Source organism: Eumetopias jubatus, unplaced genomic scaffold (assembly GCF_037043125.1).
Source record: "Eumetopias jubatus isolate StellerSeaLion01/CBP00866 unplaced genomic scaffold, mEumJub1_p1.0 scaffold_12, whole genome shotgun sequence".
NCBI classification, from domain to species: Eukaryota; Metazoa; Chordata; class Mammalia; order Carnivora; family Otariidae; genus Eumetopias; species Eumetopias jubatus.
The window spans coordinates 48777821-48799717 of NW_028274818.1; the positions used below are offsets into that span (position 1 = coordinate 48777821).

Here is a 21897-nt window from a genome sequence, read left to right on the forward strand (position 1 = left end):
GTTCCCAGGACCAAACACAGATGAAAAAGGAGAAGGCATGTTTACTTAGCAAAGCCTGTTAAGAAGGCCTTGATCCTAAATCAACCAGGTCTATTTCACAAAATTACTGTATCCGCATCCCACTCATGCGGTTACTTGACAAAGAGTCACTTTTTAGTATTGGCTTTATCCATCTCAATCATTTTCTTCTTTAGGGAATTCTTATTCTCATGGAGTCTTACACAACTCCTCAACTCTAGGACAGCTTTACATGGCTGCTTCTGGGTCTCCTGTGTCTTCTCCACAACTGAGACTCTTCAACTCTGCTCAGATGGGTAGAGTGGCCGGTCAAATGCTACCCAAAGAATAGCCTTTACTTGCTCAACTTTCCTGAGCCATGATTCATATTCAAGGAATTTATCCTCAGTACAGCTGCAACTCAAAGTCTAGCTAGCATTTCTACAAGTGAAGAAGGGGTCCTCAAGAATACAAAACAGTTTATTATTTTACAAACAGTAAGACACCCTACCATTTACATTGCCTCGGGAAAGTGGTCTTTACTAATAAGTCTTACTCCCCCCATTTTATTGGTACAACATTGTTAAGGATAATAGGAAAATGGAGGAAAACAAATACATTCTTATCACAAAAAATGTGAAAAGATTTGTCTTTTGAAATTATTCTAACATACCACCACACCTATTTATGAAGTACCTGTAGCAAACAAAAACATCAATAAATAATTACTATGATAAACCTAGCTAAAGTCTAAGACTACTTTCCATTACAAATTCTATTTCTCTTTGAAAAATTCCAGAAGGAAGAAAATGACTGGCATGGTATATATTTAGTTATTAATATGTAATTCTTAGCTTATACTCAGAAAATAAATGATTAAAAGTATTTTGTTTTTTAAATTCATATCTGTAGAGAAAGAAAACATCAGAATTTTCAGATCCCACGTAACTCAGTAGTACTAATAGTTATATTGAACCCTCTGACTTGCATAATAAAAGAGTCTTGTGAGTAAAACTAATTAAACACAATAATCTCAGCATTTTTCTAAGTCCACACTTTTGTTAGAATTATCCTAAGAGGTTTCATCACCTCATCCTGCTATACATGAATAAATCTGCACTTAGCAATGTTTGATGTTAGTTTCTAGGCAAGTTTTAAGACATGTTATATATAATGTTCCATACATATATTTATAGAAATATATACTCCATTAATTCAGATAATTAAAAATATATGTTAATAATTTCACGGCCTTCTAGAATTTTTGGTTTGCAGGGCACATATTTTACTCGGAATTGATAACTATTTACTCCCAGACTTCTAGCACAAAAGGTTGCTTTCAACTAGCAGAAAGCATGAATACTGTCACTCTGCGGATACTCTCCAGAATTCAGGTATATTCAGGTTCTCTAACTTCCATCTCCCATTATGCTTCCAACCTACTTTACCTTATCAAGTTGGGAAACTACTTCCCACAGTAAGGAATGCAAAACTGAAAGCTCTCGGCCCAGATCAATGTAACCATCAAAGCCTGGGGTGTTTGAGATGGTGTCTGGATTAGAGATCTCCAAAAGAAAGCGCTTCATTCCACCCCATTCATGCTCTAAAAAATCATTCATGAATGCCATGTATTCTTCTTTGTTACCAAATCTGAAGTAGAGGGAGAGAAAATGGGAAAGGACATAGTCAGGAAAAGAGATGTTTGAGTTGACTTTACACTGAGCTTTAACTTTTTTATTTTTTAATTTAATTTTTTAAATTTAAATTCCATTAGCCAACATAGAGTACATCATTAGTTTTAGATGTAGTGTTCAATGATTCATCACTTGCATGTAACACCCAGTGCTCATCTCATCATGTGCCCAGTTTTTTGTTTTTAAGTTGGGGAGGTAAGTGACTAATTTATAATCTGTAAGTGATAAATGCTAAAACATACTTTCTTAATACTGATGTAAAACTCAAAAACTTTGCATAGCTTTCTATTCTCTGTCGGCTAAAGCTAAACCTCTTTTTTCCCGGTATTTAAAGCTCTCTGTAAATAACCTTCATTTGCCTACCAAATGCTCATCAGTATAAACCTTCAATATTGCTAGCTTCTTCAGAGTCCCCCAAATATATGCTGCTTCTCTAAGCCTTTGCTCATGCTAGTTTCGTTATAGAAGAACTTCTCTTCTTTGTCTCTAAATTCTAGGTATCTTCAGGGCCTTGCTTAAGCCCAGAAAACTTCTTCCAAAATAAACTAGAAATAATTTTTACCAGAATTAACTCAAATATGGGTAAATATGTCTACTTCTGTGCTGGCTCTTAAATAGGATACACAAAGTTAAAATAGTGCACTTCTAAAAAGCCACTATTTATACTAGAAAACAATGTCTCACCGAAGTTCTAATTTTTTCCTTCAACACACTGCTAATAGACAATCTTGTCTTTTTAGAAACAATGAAAAGTGGCAAGAAAAAGGTGTGAGTGGAAACACTCTGCCACTCAAACATAACTGCTGTTTACAATTCAAGTGCATTTCCTCCCCAATGGTTTCCTAACTCCCTTTCAAAAAGTTTTAAATCTATTGAAAAGTTCAAAGACTATATAACAAACAACCATATGCATTCATCTACATTAACCAACTGTTAACATTTTGCCAAGTTTGCTTTCACTTTCTCTCTCTGCACACACTTTTTTTTGGCTGAACCATTTTAAACTAAGTTGCAGACATAAACTCTAAATACATTAGCACCCATTTCTCCAGAATAAGGAATATCTCTTACATAAACCAATGCCATTATCACACTAAAACTTTTTAAAAACATTACCCATAAATCATCTATATACAGTCCACATTTAATTGTCCCCAAATGACTTTTATAGATTTTTTTTTTTCCAATTCAGATCCAATTAAGATTCAAGCATTGCAGTTTTTTAAAATCTAGAACGGTCCCTCTCCATCTTTTCAATTTTTCATGACATTGACTTTTTCTGAAGGGGCCAAGTCAATTGTCTTAGATAATGTAAACACTGAGTTTGTCAGATGGTTTTTATACTTAGGTTTTTGTATTAACATATTTTCTAGTATCCTTTTTCTTTTTGCTTAAGTTTTTAATAGCACTTTTCATTGAGTATAATTATATCTTCATCATATTCCATATTACTGGATATTTTTTATGAACACTGTGTTGGCTGCAAATATTCTACTGAATGCATGTACCATGGGTTATTTAACCACTCCTATAAAGTGAATATTTAAGCGGTTTCCTTCTTTTTTCCTTATTTTTAATACCACCGCAATGAAAATCCTGTAATATGAGTGATGAGGCTTCCCCACCCCCAACCAAATTTTAGGTATCACGTGTTTTTAAAAAGTGCCTAAGATAGTGACACCTACTTGGCAAAGTTAGCCAGGTTCTGAATGACCTTGGCAATCAGAGTCAGGGTGCGAGATGTGCGGTCATCAGGATACTCCTGCATAAGGTTGAAGAGACTGGGAGACATGATGGCGGGGCACAGGAAACGGAGGAACAATGAGGCACTGATAAGCCGCTCACTGATGTCCTGCTTGCCGCGGTTCAGGCACTGCTGCTTCCATGATGCAAACACTTCTTTCAACTCACGAGGGAAAACACTGGGGAAGGAAAAAAGATCAAACCTCTAAATATAAAAGGACCACAAACCCAAGAAAACACAAGTGATCCCACTCTGGCCCAACACGCCTCTGCTCTAGAGACAGGCTAAGAGGACAGCCTAGTAGAGAGAATTCTGCCTGATTCATGGCTTAGAGTTGGTGGAAAATTGACAAAAGTCCAGATGGAGACTGGAAACCCAAAGCTACAGAACTCAGGGATTAGTGTAAATTTAGTTTTGCAAAGTGGGAAAATGGCATGAGGCTCCTGACTAAACCATCTGGTTTAATAGAGCTTACCATAATCTCTCTAAAGAGTGTTCATCAAAACTCTTCCAAAAATCTCTCTAATCGCTGGGGTTGGAGCAATGCAAAAATCATTAACACAACCGTTTAACACTAGTAAGTATTTTAGAAAGCCATTAAAATACTTTTGGTATTAGAGGATGTGGTGCTAAGATTCTGGGGAAATATTATATTTATGTAGATAGTCAGTTCACAGGTACTGCTGCTTACACTGGAGATTTGGATTTTCGAGGGGACTCTATCAGGGAAACCTTCCATCCTCCCCCTCAGCCCTTCCTTTGGTTGGGAAATGGAACCGTTAACATTGTGATGACTTGTGCATGGAAAAATGTCAATTCCATACGCAGGGGCGGAAGCCCTGACACCTGCTCACCAGTAGGAGTTGATGATCTTGCAGAAAGCCAGCTCACAGCACATCTTCAGGTTGCTCTGATGGTCTATCAGTTCACTAGAGGAACACTTGCTGGGGTCCACTTCGCAGTTCTCATCTGACTCATACAAAGCTTTGATGAACTCCCCTATTTGAAGAGAGAAGATGACAGACAGTACAACTATGAATAGTGTCCTCCCAAACAGAATAAAAGGATTTCGGATTTCTGTCCTTAACGTAGAATGGGAATTTCTTTCTGAGACCTGACGTGGAGGGCACAAAGGATTGTTACTGCTTTAGAACCCAAGGGTTACCACCTCCCATATATCATGTTTATTTTCCTCATCCTGGAAATGGAAAAACTGCAATCACTAACATCACCATAATGGTATTTATAAAAATAATAATGATACTAGTTTAATCAATGATACAACTTTAAATCTATTATCTAAAATCACAAATATATTTTATTAGCAGGAACTCATTATTTGTTATAAGGCCCTTCTACCAGGGTGAATAATGTTACTCTTTTAGAAGACAAAAGAACCCAAGCTTGATTGAATAGCCAACCTAAGGTTTTTAGTGCTAAAGGTGGTGCCAAACATAACTTGAACATATTCAAGTAAGGGTCTCTAGACTTAATCTCCTGTGAAGGGGACAGTCATTCAACATAGCACAAAACTGGAGCAGAACATTTCTTTATATAATGTTCGTCCAAATAAATTTAGTTTAGAAGCACTGTTCATATATTCCATCCTCTACAGAGATATGTCCATATTCCCTAAAAGAACAAATCCTTACCTTCCCTGTTTATCCTCCACTATACATTATACCTTGTGTATGTTCTAGTGTTCCATGTCTCACACTGTTTGGTGATTATTTGTTTACATGTTTGTCCCATGTTCACCTCTCTGGGATGAATACCCTTGGAGGTCAGAGGCCTGCTTCGATTCATGGTTGAATTTCTAGCCTATCAAACAGCTCCCAAAGCACTGCAGATGCTCAATATTTATCAGAGATGATAGTATGTATTCTTGGGTTTTTATAGGTCTCTACGATCCTTTCAAATCTGCTTATATCTCTCGAGGTTTAGCCTAGTTCTAATAAATTTCACGAAGCGAACAAAAATTTCTGCATAATTAAGTACCAGCGGCAACATGCGGGGCATTTTCTATTAAAGGGTTAGTAGTGAGATAAGCGAAAGATTTTACAAAATAGCTATAATAGAGGCCAGGAAATGATTATTTGGAAGAAAAGTGCTTGGAGAATAGGAAATTAGTGCATAGAAAAAGTAAAGGTGTTTGAGCCAGACAGATCTAGGATCTAGCAGAGAGGACCTGTACTTTCTTTCTTTCTTTTTTTTGTTTTAATATTTTTATTTATTTATTTGACAGAGAGAGACACAGCGAGAGAGGGAACACAAGCAGGGGGAGTGGGAGAGGGAGAAGCAGGCTTCCCACAGAGCAGGGAGCCCGATGTGGGGCTCGATCCCAGGACCCTGGGTATCATGACCTGAGCGGAAGGCAGATGCGTAACCGACTGAGCCACCCAGGTGCCCAAACTGGCAACTTTTAACTAAATTTTCTCTGAGAATTCTTCAGGCAGCTTGGAAACAGCATTTATTTTTTTGCCCAAAGTGTATGAAATATAATTAAACTTCAATTATTCGGAGTGCTCAGCTGTCCTTATTAATTTTTTGGTTTACTGAGACTTCACTGTGAAGCCTCTTTATATAATAATTATTATAAAACCTTTCTCAATTGTAGTATTAGAGGCTCCTGCCACAATAATTACAGTTTCATATGAAAACAATTGAATTTTTCTCAGGTAACTGAAAATTGTGCAGTTCTTCAGGGTTACTATTTGAAAAATCACATTACTATCTCAAACCATATAAAATAAGTCTGAATTTACACTGGCTCCAGGACACACTCTGTAAGTTGTTTTCAAAAGAGAGTTTTTGTCACAAAAGTAAAATATAGGAGAAAAAACAGCCATTGAGCATCTAGGATCTTAAGGCTAACTAGAAATGTGGGAAGTTAAGCGGGAAGAAGACAGTAAAATCTCCATCCTGAAGCATCTTACCAATTACTTTTGTTTATGCTCTTGTAGCCATTTTCACTACCCTGGTCCTTGCTCTTGGGTTATGAATATGATAATAGAGATCTGTGTGGGGTTATCTGAGTTTCTTCCCATGCTCACTGAATTTTCATGTCTCATTTAGCCCATGAGCTATTTAATTATCCTCTGTTCTATCAAAGCACTTGCATCTACTTTTCACTTTGGAAATTATTTATTTGGAAATCCTGTTTATTAGTACACTGAATGGCAGAATTATAGATTTTGATTTTTAAGAAGTAGGTAGTCAACACATATCTACCCCTAGGTCCACAGAATGGAGACTATGGTTTGAGATGCTTCATCATTGCCTTTTATAAGGCAATACAAATCATTAAAGCAAGCCATGAGATATACTTTAGGATATGACTGTAATAAGCCCTTTTGGTGAGACTATGAACCTCTCTGTGCCTTTCCCAATATCATTGAAAATCCATTTTCACTATTCTTACAAATTCCCATTAGATCTTAAACTAACGCACATGACTTAGAGAAAAGACTATGAAGCTAGGAAGCAGGAAGAGAAGAAATTTAATTCTGCAGAGTAGGAATTAATCGCTACTACACTGAGTCCACTTCATGTAAACACAGTGGGCCTATTTCTTGAACAGTCATTCATATTTTACCCCGTACAACCCGGTTCCTATCCTCCTGATAGCAGCCCAGCCACCACTAGTGATCTTTATTTATTTGTTTTAAAGATTTTACTTATTTGACAGGGAGGTAGACAGAGCCAGAGAACACAAGCAAAGGGAATGACAGAGGGAGAGGGAGAAGCAGGCTCTGCACTGAGCAGGGAGCCTGATGCGGGACTTGATCCCAGGACCCTGGGATCATGACCTGAGCCGAAGGCAGATGCTTAACCATCTGAGCCACCCAGGCGCCCCACTAGTGATCTTTAAGTTGCCAAATGTGATAGCCATTTTTTTTTTTTTTTAAATCTCTGACTCTATTGATGCTTTCTTCTCTTTTGGTGTCTAAGAGTCAGTATTTTCTTGGTTTTCTTGCTTTGTCTGCATCTGTGCACATGTCCTTTCTCTTTGCGATCACTTCCCTGATTCCTCTTCTTCTTTCCATCTACATCATAAACCTAGGTGCACTGTAAGGTCTGTAGCTTCATTTATCCCTCCACATGGGTAACTTAGTCCTAAATTTCCAAGAGATACCTAGACAGATGTCTTGGGATTTCTCACCTAAAACCCCTGGGATTTCCTACTAGAACTTCAAATTGAATACCCATGAAGTGGAAATAGCACTTTCCATCTCTCAAGCCTACTGCTTCTGTGTTCTTTATTTCTTTTTTTTTTTAAAGATTTTATTTATTTATTTGAGAGAGAGAGAATGAGAGATAGAGAGCACAAGAGGAAATAGGGTCAGAGGGAGAAGCAGACTCCCTGCTGAGCAGGGAGCCTGATGTGGGACTTGATCCTGGGACTCCAGGATCATGACCTGAGCCGAAGGCAGTCGCTTAACCAACTGAGCCACCCAGGCGCCCCTGTGTTCTTTATTTCTGTCGAGAATCTCATCATCCTTTTAGTAACTCAAGGCCCAACATTCATTGTAGTATCTGGTCTCCAACCCCTACCCCAGCCCATTCTCACAAATTGACAAGTTGCCATGTCCCATCAGCTCAACTTCTTTAATATTTCTCAGATCCCCCTTTCCTCTTATTCTTGGTGATCACATCATTCAGTGGCTCCTGATTTCTTGGCTTCCTTCTTACAATGGCTTCTTAACTGGTATCTCTTTTCAGTTGCTTTCTTCACCAACACATTTTAATCATTTTGTTAAACTAATTCTCTTGAAAATACCCTGCTCAAAACTTACAGTGGCTCACCAGTGATTACTGTAAAATCTAAACTCCTTAGCCCAGCCCTCAAGGCTCTCAACAAATTGGTTCTAGTTGTTTTCCAAATCGTTTCTGTTGTTGTTGACTTATCCATTTCATTTTTCAGCCAATTAATTTTATTTCATACATGCCTGGTTCTCTCATACCTTTATGCCTTTTTGTCTGTGTGGTTCTTTCCCCTCTGCCAATTCCTACTATTTCCCTTGTCCAATATCTGTTTTTATATAACCTTTCTACTCTTCAAGCTACACACACACTATTTATGTATCTTACATGGGAAATTTCATAATTCCATTAGCTAGAATTAACTTCTTTCATTCTTTGGAAAAGCACAGTATCTCTCTCCCCTTTTGGTTATAGGGACATCCTTATCTTTCTTATCTCCCTATCTTATAAACTCCTCGAGGGCAAAAGTCTCTCCATTCATTCAACATAACTTACTGTCTACTCTTGACTGTCACATGTGACTGCTGAGCACTTGAAATGTGGCTAGCGCAAATTGGAATGTGTCACAAATGCAAAATACCAAATTTTAAACAGTTAGTATGAAAAAAAGTATGCCTCACTAATAATTTTTATATTGATAACCTGCTAAATAATATTTGGATATACTGGGTTAACTATGATGTTATAATTTTACCTATTTCTCTTTACCCTTTTCATTCTGTGACGACTAGGAAATTTAAATCACTCACATTATGTTTCCATACAATGGTGCTGCTCTACATTCTGTGAGAAGTACCAAGGATATGAAGGTAAAAGAAATGACTATGTTTTTCAAGAAACTCGTGTCTGCTTTATCATGATGTATGTCACCCAGCACAGTGCCTTACTCTAGTGGTTTTAATGCCTGAATTTCATGACCAGATCTGAAATTCCAGGTGAGTGGCCTAGTCAGCAAGAACTACTGATTGGTAGGGGCGCCTGGGTGGCTCAGTCACTTAAGCATCTACCTTCAGCTCAGGTCATGATCCCAGGGTCCCGGGATCGAGCCCTGCATCAGGCTCCCCGCTCAGCGGGAAGCCTGCTTCTCCCTCTCCCACTCCCCCTACTTGTGGTCCCCCTCTCGCTGTGTCTCTCTCTGTCAAATAAATAAATAAAATCTTAAAAAAAAAAAAAAGAACTACTGATTGGGCAAAATGTAATTATTAAAAATTCTAGAGATCTTGAAGGCAGAAATTGGGAGTTGTGGGAACTGGCAAGAGTTTTTTTAACTTTTGATGCATGATAACAAATGTTAACACTTTCAAGATTTAGGTAATATATTTATATCATAATGTAAATAATCAACACTTTGGGGGAAACAGGCACCCTCAGATCTAGTAGTGACATCCACTCATATTGTGTATCTTAGTGTTAAGAACTTGAGGGTCCCGGGGGTAGCTGCATATGCTGATGAGCTTTCTCTTTCTGTACCTATTGGAATAAATCAACGTGTAATAAAGCAGTACCACTTGTGAGTACTAGAGAGACTTACAACTGAAAGTCAAACTTCAACACTCTAGTCAGCTAGAACTAAGTAACATGCTGAATTTGAGCTCAATTTGTTTGTCCTATGAGGGTGAAATAACAAAATCGAAAGGCAAAAAAAAAAACAATGTGTTTCTTCTCCATACCCAATGCATCATGAAGATACTGTTGTCCCACCAACTTAAGGTATTCCTCAATGGATTTGGTGGCAATGGTGTTCTCTCTGAAGATCAAGACATCATGCTCTCCACAGCGATCCACCTCAGACATCACCAAGTCAGTGAGAAAATCCTGGTAGAAAAACGTTCAATGAGGCACAAAGCAAATGAATATATAATACACGTTGCAAGAAACTGAGGAAATATCAGACATCCTGGGAATGCTGCTTTAAAACTAAAACTGCCTGATTCATTTGAAAGAAAAAAGTCAGTCAGGATAAAAGCTTAATCACCCCAGCCCGAAGTTTAAAATTCCTCCAAAGGTTTTCCATTGCACTTTTGATAAAGACCATACTTCTGCATGCGGCCCATGAATCCCTATGTTTTCTGGTTTCTGTCCACCTTCCCAGCCTCCTGGTATACCATTCTCTCTGCATTCCATTCCAGCCACAAGGGGCTTCTCTTTAGGCCCTCGAATAACACCAAGCCCTTTCTAACACATGATGCTGTCTATTTACTACAAAGCTTCTGCAAATGCTGTTCTGCTTCACTCCTACCCTTGCTCCGGCCCTCACTGTCATGGAGTTAATTCCTCAAATCCTTTCGATCCTCATTTGTATCTCATTTCCTCCGTGAAGCCTTCTCTGAACCAGCATCAGTCAGGTCTCCTATTCCCCACTCTCATAGTGCCATATATCCCCCCCCCCCCCGCATTTCTCACTGTAATCACACATTTATTTCTATAAGTACTTGATTATTATCTGTTTTCCCCCAGAAGACTGTAAACCCCATGAGGCCAAAGACGGTGTCTATTTTTAGTCATTTCCAGATCTTCAGCGTTTAACAGTTTCTGGTACATATTAGATGTTCAATATATAATAGTTATAAATTGGTCCATGGTGTCAACATGGAATTTCTTAAACTTAACACTTGAACTCAACTTGAACTCATTTTCTAGGCTGATTATCTGTCTGTCTGTCTGTCTATCTATCCATCTATGTATCTCTATCCATCCATCCAGAAAAAAGGCATAAGGAGAAATAAAGCCCTTAAGGAATAGTTGGTTCATTTCTCAACAGTCCTAGAGATTAACTTGATGTAAAATCAATGTTTATTATTCTTTCGTTTAAACGCAGTAACATCATATTTGGAATATTATATATTCATTGGATATATCAAAGTCTCCAAAACCAAATACAAAGGAAATATGCTGATTTACTTTTACTTGAAAATTAAGCATTTTGAACATTAAGGGGATTTACTCTGTGGCAGCTCAACAAAGTAAGAGTTACAAATGTAGGAATCACTATTACAATTCATGTGCTAAGGAACAGAAGGAAACTTATGGGGGTGATGGTAACATTCTGTATCTTGACTGTTGTGGTTTCCACGGGTGCATAATATGTCAAAATTCATTGCACTTTCCACTTAAAATGGGTGTATTTTGTATATAAACTGTACCTCAATAAAGTTGTTTAAAAAATATCATATATATGATATATATATATCTATATATATATATCTTGAACCGTAAGCAATGGAAGAGCAGAATGAACATATCCATACACTTTCAAAGATGAAATTCAAATTTCAATGGCACCTCATCCCAAACTCATACGCATTTATAACACTAGAAAACTCAAAATTATAATCAAAACTTTCAACTACAAAAATGATAATCAGTAGGAAGGCATTTAGATAAGGGACTGTAGATTGAATATACTGATATATTATTTTAATTTGTATCATGAAATCTTAAAAGCACTTACTTTTATTGTTTGGTTCTAAATAAATTATTCTAACTGTGAACTCTAGATCTAAAATATAATTTTACCAGGATCCATTTGCATACAATATAATGAAGACTCAGCCCAGAGAATATGCCTCACAGAGATGGTAATTATCATAGTTTAGGCTGATCAAAGACTATCGGTTGGTTTTCTTCACATAATTAGCATATTTCTCTTTTTCCATCCTCCTGAATTTTTACTTCTATCCAGGACGAAATGAGGTTAAGATTATCATGAAACAGCTAATAATCAATATTCCTTGGTATTTTAATTCCATGAAGACTCTTGTCGATGCCTACCATGCTTCTGGAATACCTATCCTTCTGTGACTAGGGAATAGAGTCATCAGTTAATCTTAACTTAAAATATAGCAAGGAGTATAACCATCATTCAGCACACTCTGGAACTAATCTTGAATACACTATGGGATTAGCACACCAATGGTACCATTTCTTCTGTCAGACAATAAAGAGCTTGCCCTGGTGTCTACGTTTCATGCAAATGGACTTTGAATAAATATCTGCTCGTTTCTCCATGTTACTTCCTTGTTTTATAATCCCCAATCTCTGGATCTACTACTACTACTAATAGACCTCCTTCCTAATATATATATATATATATTTTTTTAACCAATAGCAAAGCATACTTCTCCAATCTGGATCTCTACATGAAACAGTATATATGCTTCTTCATAAAAGGTAGGGAAGAGATTTTGGCTAATGCAGCCCTCCTTTTCCACTTACCTTGGCTCTGCCAGTACTCTGAAGAATGTGCACTAAGGCACAGGCCAACTCCTCTTTATTTCTCACACTAATTACTGGTTCAAGGACAGAACACAGCATGGTATAGTTGCTGGTGACAAATTCTGCAAATTCTTTGTATTGCTCCATAGGCAGAATGGTGATAGTTTGGAAACGTGATTTAATCCGAATAGAAGGTCCTCCTGTCTTTCCTTTGTTGGGTGTAGGGGTACTCACTGGATACCACTTTTCTACAAATTGGCGACCAGTCACACTGGCAGTGGGAATGTTGACTAGCCCTACATAATTATTCTTGTCTTTTTTCTTCTTTTTTTCCACATCTTTATAAATGTGAACTGTGATGCTATGAAGAGGTGGAAGGCTGTAGAATTCAAAATGTTCACCCCAGAAAATATTATCTGCTTTGGTCTTGCTGGTTGTACGAGCAAAGAGGGTATCATCAAGGCACAGTTCACAGAAATATTTCTTTTTAGGGGCAAGGTCCTTGGCTTCAATGATCCATAAACGAAGAACATTTTCAGCTCGTCTGCAATTGTCCTATAAAAAGGCAACAAAGTAGAGTTGGAAAGCTGAAGTCCCAGAAAAACAACATTTTCCTTTTAAAGTAGGTGATACTGACCAGGCACTTTATTAAGGGTAATCATTAAATAATGAAAGGGATTGCTTTCCCTTTGTTCAGGATAATAGCAAGCTCTAAATAAGAAGATATCAGAATTTTAGCCTCATACACTCAATTTACTTGGGTTAAAAAAAAATATCATCCTGTAATGTAAGTTCTAATATAGCCAGGCTAGTGGCAACTGGCCCAGTTTATGCAAATAAAAGAAGAAATAAGTAGTTGAGAAACTAATGTTCTAGTCCCACTTCTGTCATGCACCAGTTTCTGACCTGGGCACATCATGTTAACTTCTGAGTCTTCTTACCCACACTGGTAAAATCACAGTAATATCTGCAATAAGATTATTTTGAGTGTAAGGGGCGCCTGGGTGGTTCAGTCGTTAAGCGTCTGCCTTCGGCTCAGGTCATGATCCCGGAGTCCTGGGATGGAGCCCCACATTGGGCTCCCTGCTCAGCGGGAAGCCTGCTTCTCCCTCTCCCACTCCCCCTGCTTGTGTTCCCTCTGTTGCTGTCTCTCTCTGTCAAACAAATAAATAAAATCTTTAAAAAAAAAAAAAAAAGATTATTTTGAGTGTAAAATGGCATAACATGTAAATAAAAATTAAGGTGTGATTGCCGCATTTATTTTCTATCAACTTCCTGCTTATAGAGTCATGTGTTTTTTAGACACTCAAAGCCACTTTACCTTATTTGGTTGAACTGTCCTACGAAGGTTTTCCATCCACTTATCTCTCTCTGAAGCAGAGTTACAGCTGAAGCATTTACTTCCACTTAAGTATGTAACCTTCAACATAAAGATTAGAGACAAGGAAAAGGAAACAGGGTTTGGGGGCTCTATTTTCATAATGCTGTCATTTACGAGTTAGGAATATGCTATGAACCCAAGTCATAACACACAAAATGGAAATGATATTTGGTAGTTCTGTGATATCTCTATTCTACATCTACATCTACTTTTTGTTTTCTCATGTAGGGAGCATCCACACTCACTTCCAGGTAGGAGAACAAAAACCATTGAGAATTCAGGTCAGGAAACTAAAACTTGCCTTTGGTTCGGAAAGATCAAAAATTAAAAACCTTCCAGGCTTGAAAACAAATACACTCAATCCTGAGTGAATTAACAAAATAATAACTGAAAATGCAAGAGAGCCTCTAAAATAGCTTGTCAAATTTCTTGGGACTGCCTTTGCTATATTACAGAAAGGGTACTCCATGAAAGTGAGGAGAATTAGCAGTATTGAATTAATGTTTTGGAACCCATTTCTCCTCCACTAGGCAACCAGCTTGTTCATTTCCAGTTATTGACCACTATTATCGTTGTCCTTTAAAAATGAACTACGCTCTTTATATACATAGCACCTAACACTGGGCCTGGTATATGGCCTGTTGAACTGAGCTCCACAAATAGGGAAAATCCACGTGACTTTTGTAAAAAAGAACACCAATAACTGACCTGTTCAAATACTTCGAGTGTGCTCACATATTAACTCAATCTACGGTTATAACCTAGTGAATCAGATCAGATTATGTGTACTGTTCAGTATGGTAGCTACTAGCCACATGTGGCTATTGAACACCTGAAATGCAGCTAGTCCAAAACAAGACATGTTGTAAACGTAAAACACACATCAGCTTTTGAAGACTTAGCTTAAAAAAAAATGTAAAAAAATCTCATTGATAATTTTATATTAGTGACCTGTTAAAATGATGATATTTGGGTTTAATAAAATTTTAGATTTTAGATTTACATATTTGGCTAGCATTATATTTCTGTTGGACAGGTAGATCCATAAGAACAGGAGTCAAACACCTTTCAACTCCTACACCATCTATCACAGAATTCGTATTAGTCACTTAGTAAGTTCATGTTAATTAATCCAATCTTAACCCTAACAATCATACATACATACATATATGTGTGTAATATAATATATATGTATGTATATGTATGTGTGTGTGTATATATATGTATAGTTTTACACTTTAAATTACAAATGGTCAATTGTGTACATTTAGTTTGGGAGGGAGAAATTACCTTATAAAAAGTGATGGTCATAATTTATTGGTGAAGGGCAATTTATTCATTCAAGAAATTAGGTACTTGCAATGTGCCAGGGACCGGGCTGCATGCAGGGGATTACAAAAATAAGTAAGACACAGTCTCAGATCTTGAACTGCCCAGGTTGTAGTTAGAAAAATTATGGTTTTGGGTTAATCTTCTCAAAGAATCATTACAATTGGGGGCTTAGGTTTTCAGGAGAAAGATAACACAGTGGGTGATATCTTTAACAAAACTAAAAAATTATTGAACATAATAAAAAAATAAATAAAAGAATAAAAAATTTCAAAAAAGAAAAAAATGAAAAAATTAAAATACCAACTCAGTTAAGTTATTGTTAGGCTTGTGACCTCTGCCGAGAATATAATAAGAACCCATTTATTTTGAAAGCAGACTAGGCCAAAAGGAATGAGAAGCCATCATCAATAACTTTAATGACCAATTTATAATTAGATTAATAGATTTCCAACATTTTCCTATAAGTAGGCAATTTTCAGCAACTGAAAGTCACTTAAGACGATCAAATCATCAATACCATAATAATGAAATCATAAAATTACTGGATAGAAAATCTGTTTGGTGTTTAACCTCTCTTCCTTCTTTCTATACTTTTTACCTCAAAGCAGAAGTCTTGTCCAAGGACACTACTATGGAGAGGTTTCACTGATACAGGCTCTCCTCTGCCAAGATCCAGACATTCCACTGCACTGCAAGGGCTCAGCAAGGACTCATGGGAACGTGACTCTTTTAGTTTAGGCAGACCACGAGCCCTAAAAGTAGAAAAAGATATTTTAGACAGTGTAACTACTTGGCCTACAAGAAAATGAAGGACTAATGCACTGGAAGCTAACAACAAATGTATAAATTCCTAAGGGAAAAGTAAAGAAGAAGCAAATTAATAGTTAATCCATAATAATAGTAACCATCGTCACATGGCACATATAAACCACGTATATATTTGTGTGTGTACACACATATACACACTTTTTTTTCCAGTACAACAAAAAAACATATTATAACTTTACCAGTCTCAAGGGAGTTCAAAAAGCTCTACTACAGACATTGTTTTTATCCTCTTTCCTATCTTGAAGATGGAGAAATACATACTATTCAAGGTAGCTTATATATTCTTTTTTCATGCAAAGGTATTATCAAAAGACATGTTTTATTTCTTTCCTTTTTTTTTCACGTTATAGCTTGAACCTCTTCTCTCCTTCACAAAATAGTAGTCGCTGAACCCTCCTTCTGTTTCTTTCTGCTTTGGCAGAATAAACACACTCACACACAGAGTCAAAGCCAAACTTTTTAGCACAAGACCCTGCCTTTCAAAAGATCTAATTTCCATCTCAATGTGGAATTCTTTTCTGGCAAGCATTTGGTCATATCCATGCTTTACTGTACAAACATGAATAAAGAATAAAATGCCTGAAGAAACCTCCCACCCTCAAAAGAAATGTTCAAACTCTCATCTAGAAGAACAAATCTTTGTCAACAGCATTCAGGCATCCTGACTGATTCTGTTTCTCAGTTGTTTATTTTTATTTTGTTGTTGTTGTTGTTAGGTTTTTTTAAAATTTTTTTATTAACATATACTGTATTATTTGTTTCAGAGGTACAGGTCTGTGATTCATCAGTCTTACACAATTCACAGCACTCACCGTAGCACATACCCTCCCCAATGTCCATCACCCAGCCACCCCCTCCCTCCCAGCCACCCCCTCCTTCCCACACCCCTCCCCCCCAGCAACTCTCAGTTTGTTTCCTGAGATTAAGAGTCTCTTATGGTTTGTTTAAAAAAGAATGTTGGGAATGACTCCTGTCATGACGGGAGCTGGCCCCTCGCTGCCTTCCAGCTTGGGAAGAATTAATGAAGTCAAATGATATCAAGTAAAATATTCTTGGATCCAGAACTGGATAGCCAAGCAGTTTTACTCAGTAATTACAGAATTTATTGACTAAAATACCCAGAGTTAAATAGATATATGTTTCGAGTAGAAGTACCCAGGAATAGGGATAAAAAGAAATGCCTCGTGTAAAGACATTTGTTTTTGGAAAACACACTAAATAAGGAGCTTCACTTATTTCCTTGAAACGACTACGTTAACATCAATATCAGAGTGGCTTTCGGTTAAATTATAAAGCAATGAGATACAGGAAGCGAGCACTAAAGGCGGCTCTTTGCCTTTTGCTTCCATTCTCACACTGCTTCATCAAGCTCCATACAGTAAGAAACACCTCAAGCAGTAAGACTTCGCATCCATTCTTCTTTCCACACACACGAAAAACAACTACTATTTAATGTTTACACTGAAAAACATGTGTTCTGATACTCAGCAGCCTTTCTAAGGTCAAAAAGCCAGTATGTGTATTTCCCATGGATAATACAAAGCATGTATGAAAGGGACAAATGCCACCGAATGTTTTGTACAGGAAAATATAACAAGGTGACATTTCTTTCCCTTTGTTCTCTTGGACAAGACAATGACATGTTATATACCGCAAACACAGCACCGCAACTCTAACTAAAGGCTACAACAAATTTTACTTTCATATAATTACCATGTAACCTTTCTCAGTATGTTTCATAGGGAGCCAGTGGAGTGAACAGGGTACTGTAACGTTTTTAAAACACATATAAAACAATCATTCCAGCCCCTTTTTCCGAGCAAGAGCTGTTTGGAAAGGAAAAGCTGCTTGTGCTCTGGGAATGAGCCTCCCGATAGGAAAGATGAAGGCATATTTGAAATCGAAGCAGGTCTGACAAAGGGCTTACTTGTATTTTGAAAATTCTCAGAGAAAATATTCTCAAAACAGAAATTAATTTTATTTTCACCAGAATAAATGCCTACCTACATGAAGCAACTGTACAACCACCCAGCAGCGCAACCCCAAATCATGGCGGAGCCGCGTGTCCCGGCGTCGTGAGGCACTTTCTGCACTACCTCAGAAAACAACTCTTGGCTTAGGAGACAAGAACCAACAGAACAGACTTTCCCTGCTGCCTCCGGTGACTGATAACATCTTTGGATAAACATTTTCCAGGTGTAATTTCAAGTCTCCAATAGAAGTCGAACAGAAACCCAAACAAGGCAACATGAAGTCATCTTCCAAAGAGGCTGCAAGATAGGTAATATTCCTTCTTCTCTTCCTCAGGCTGCATCCAGCCAGCCCCTCAGGTAACACAAACAAGGTTCTGGGCTCTAGGCTGGGCCTGTTGCCATGGTGCTCCACATAGAAGGAGAGCAGGGCTGGGAGGCAGCAGGGAGAAGCTGTGGTTTGAAGGACTTGGGAGCTCTGCGAATGTGACCATTTTAAGACAGGAAAGAAGGAATGGCAATGTCCCTACTCATTTCCACTCAGAGCTTCTCAAAGTCAAAGGCTGTAGGAAAAAACCAGAGGCAACTCTGCAGGTGGAGGAGAATCTCTTAACTCAGGGACAAATCTGACCTTTGGCTTGCCTCCTCCGTGATTCCCTGCCCTCCACTAGAAGGTATTTGCTACATCCCACTTGCAAGAACAATCTTTCTCTCACATCTGTTCTATTTCTTTTGCAGTGTTTACCCTAGTTTAATGTCCCTAGATATTATTTTATATTAACTTATCTGGATTACACAATTTTTTTAAAAGAGAAAATTGGATAAAATTCTTATTCACTGTATTTCCAATGCTGAACAAATTTCATTTCAATTTGATACTCACGTCTAACTTCCAAATGCAGCCATCAACAGATATTACAACTAAGACATCTGGAATTAGAATTCAAAACTTCTCCTCGGTATTGAAATTGCAATTATTAATACATAGAGTTCAGAATCTCCTATTGTTCAGCACATATGTACGTGTGTATACACACGTACACCCTCACACCCATGAATTGAACACCAAAGTCACTGGGAAGTTCAACATTACTACTGAATAAATAAACAAGCCCTTCCTGTATTGGGAAGAAAGTCTCTGGGAAGACAGAAGTAATTCCCAGAGAGGCAGGATTACAGTAAACAGGAAGATCAAGCAGCCTGGGAATGGCTTGAGGTTGGGGAAAGGTATTATCTGGGTAAATGTTTCTATGTAATAGCATTAGTAACTCAAGTCCCCTCTAAATCATGTTTACCTCCTCCTGTACCTTCATGTGAATTGATTTTTCTTAGATCTTCTAACTAGAGAGTTTTAACAGCCCTGTATGCCACTACAGGTACTTCTCTAATGTAAAGCAGAATGTGGATTTATTCAGAGAATAATTTGAGTTTAAAGCCATTCTTCCCAGTCCAGGCTGACAATGGCCTTCATCAAGGAACCCAGCCTTGAAAAGTGAACCTTGTGAGTCCCCTGACTACTAGCCAGGGTTCTTTTCCCAACACCTGCACTTCTACCCCCAACCCCCATCATCCCAAACACTATGTAAGAATAATTCAGGGCTCCAATATAATTATTTCTTGGTTTAATTGGGAAACTGCTTTCCAGAAGCAATTTTACTTTCAATTAAGGAACACCATATTCTTTACATTTTTGTTTTAAGGTGAGCAAACAACCTTGATTGCTATGTAAACTCCAAGGCCTCTAGCAACATGATAGGTAAGGGTTAACAATCTAATTGCTTTGCTGATGAAGATTACCTGCTGCTTCTGACCTATTTAAGAGATAAACTATAAGACAAGAGAAGCCTTCAATTACTACAGTGAGTAAGTATTCCTTGCTTTAACCCACATCCCTATCTTAAAATCAGTCTTAAAAGACAAAAGTGAAGGGTTGGGGGATGAGGAGCCAATACACACACCACTGGATAGACTGATAGAAAAAAAAAAAAAGGAGTCAAAGAACTCTGATTAGTGTGATGTTAAGTAAAACACAGCTGGATTTTTCTCAGCATAACCATTCAATTTTTTTAAAAGCCATATTTCCCCCAAAGTGCCAATGGTGCTTGGATGTGTTAGCTCAATCTGCCACGTGTTTACAGATTCAGTTCCAAATCATCCGGGAAACTTTTAATTAAAAATGCTTATTGCCACACAAAATCCTGCATGCCAGTGCAGGTGAATTTCTGCTGGGCTTGGCAGTTATGATTCCAGATTGCTTCACTGAATTCTTGAAGAAACAGCTCAGCCATAAGGTGGGTGTAGCAATCTATGCTTATATTCACCAGTATGTATTCCCAAGGCACTTTACCTTGTTTGAGAATTTCCCAGGGAGTAACTAATGAGATTCAGTATCCTAATACTCTACCAATAAATATGCATAGTGTCCAATAAGTTTTTAAAAATTGTATCTGAGATCTCACTTTGGGAAAAATGTGGCTTTACTTGCACCCTACATTTTATTGTTTTTCGACCTGGTAGATCTTTTGAAAAAGCAGATCTTTCCCTGTACTATAATTTTAAATGTTTCCTCCCTTGGAGTAAAAAACAACAACAAAAAAGAAATTAGAACTCATTCACCAGAATTCTGTGGACTCAGAAGAATGTCCTCCCCGAGGATCCTAGCTGTAGTGGTTTATCTGCTGCAGTTAAAGCCAGTCCCTCCTGCTTAAATTACTCACTGATTTTTATGTTAGCTTTAAAAAATATACCACACAACCACTCACACAGAAAGCTATTTATGGAAACATGACATATATTGCTGATCTTCCCTTCCCCTACTCTCAGCCTCTAGACAGGATGGTCTAATGAGCCCAATTGCTAATGGCAAAAAAGGATATTTGTCAGCCTGAGTTGTCACTTAAAACGAACAAACTCATGGTAAGGAAATTCATCATCATAGACAAAAATGACATTCAATCTATTTTGGTACATATACAGGTATACATGCAATGAAAGAAGACACCAAAGAAAGACAAGATTATAAATATTAAACCATGTTTAGGAGGGCAGAAAACTCATCTAACCTCCAATATGACAGATATTAGGAACAATCCCTTTACAGAAACTGTACCATACTGTAATATACCTATTACTTTTTTTGTCCTTAAATTGCAAATGGAATAAGATCTACTAGTGCCTTTTAAATTAAACACAACTATATTGAATTTTTAAAACCCCATGAAACGATGTGGACAAAAGGGAACCTTCTTACACTGTTGGTGGGAATGCAAGCTGGTGCAGCCACTCTGGAAAACAGTATGGAGGTGCCTCAAAAAGTTAAAAATAGAACTAGCCTATGATCCAGCAATAGCACTATTAGGTATTTGCCCAAAGGATACAAAAATACTGATTTGAAGGGATACATGCACCCCCATTTATAGCAGCATTATCAACAATAGCCAAATTATGGAAAGAGCCCAAATGTCCATCGACTGATAAATGGATAAAGAAGTTGTGGTATATATACACAATGGAAAACACTCAGCTGTAAAAAAAAAAAAAAAAATCTTGCCACTTGCAACAATGTGGACAGAGCTAGGGAGTATTATGCTAAGTGAAACAAGTCAGAGAAAGACAAATACCATATGATTTTACTCATATATGGAACTTAAGAAATGAAAGATGAGTATATGGGGGGGAGAGAGAAAGACAAACCATAAAACAGACTCTTAACTACAGAGAACAAACCGAGGGTTGCTGGAGGGGAGGTGGGCGGGGATGGTCTAAACGGGTGATCGGCGTTAAGGAGGGCACTTGTTGGTATGAGCACTGGGTGTTGTATATAAGTGATGGTTTACTCAATTCTACACCTGAAACTAATATTACACTGTATATTAACTGGAATTTAAATAAAATTTGAAACAAACAAAACCAACTAAACCAAACCATACTCACAAACAACTCAACAAACATACTTATTAGTTAAACAGTGAT

General features: G+C 37.5%; 1 protein-coding gene across 7 annotated transcripts in view; it reads right to left on the reverse strand.

Moving 5' to 3' along the window:
• The window catches only part of RASAL2 (RAS protein activator like 2), a 349893-nt gene that overhangs the window by 19998 nt on the left and 307998 nt on the right, over positions 1–21897 (reverse strand). For all 7 annotated transcript variants that reach the window (XM_088016941.1, XM_088016940.1, XM_028092076.2 and 4 more), the window contains exons 6-12: positions 15726–15879; positions 13736–13834; positions 12415–12969; positions 9870–10014; positions 4290–4434; positions 3377–3613; positions 1446–1647 (exon numbers count right to left, since the gene is read on the reverse strand). In XM_088016941.1, the coding sequence (XP_087873067.1) occupies positions 1446–1647; positions 3377–3613; positions 4290–4434; positions 9870–10014; positions 12415–12969; positions 13736–13834; positions 15726–15879 (1537 nt within the window). The remainder of the gene's footprint in view (positions 1–1445; positions 1648–3376; positions 3614–4289; positions 4435–9869; positions 10015–12414; positions 12970–13735; positions 13835–15725; positions 15880–21897) is intronic.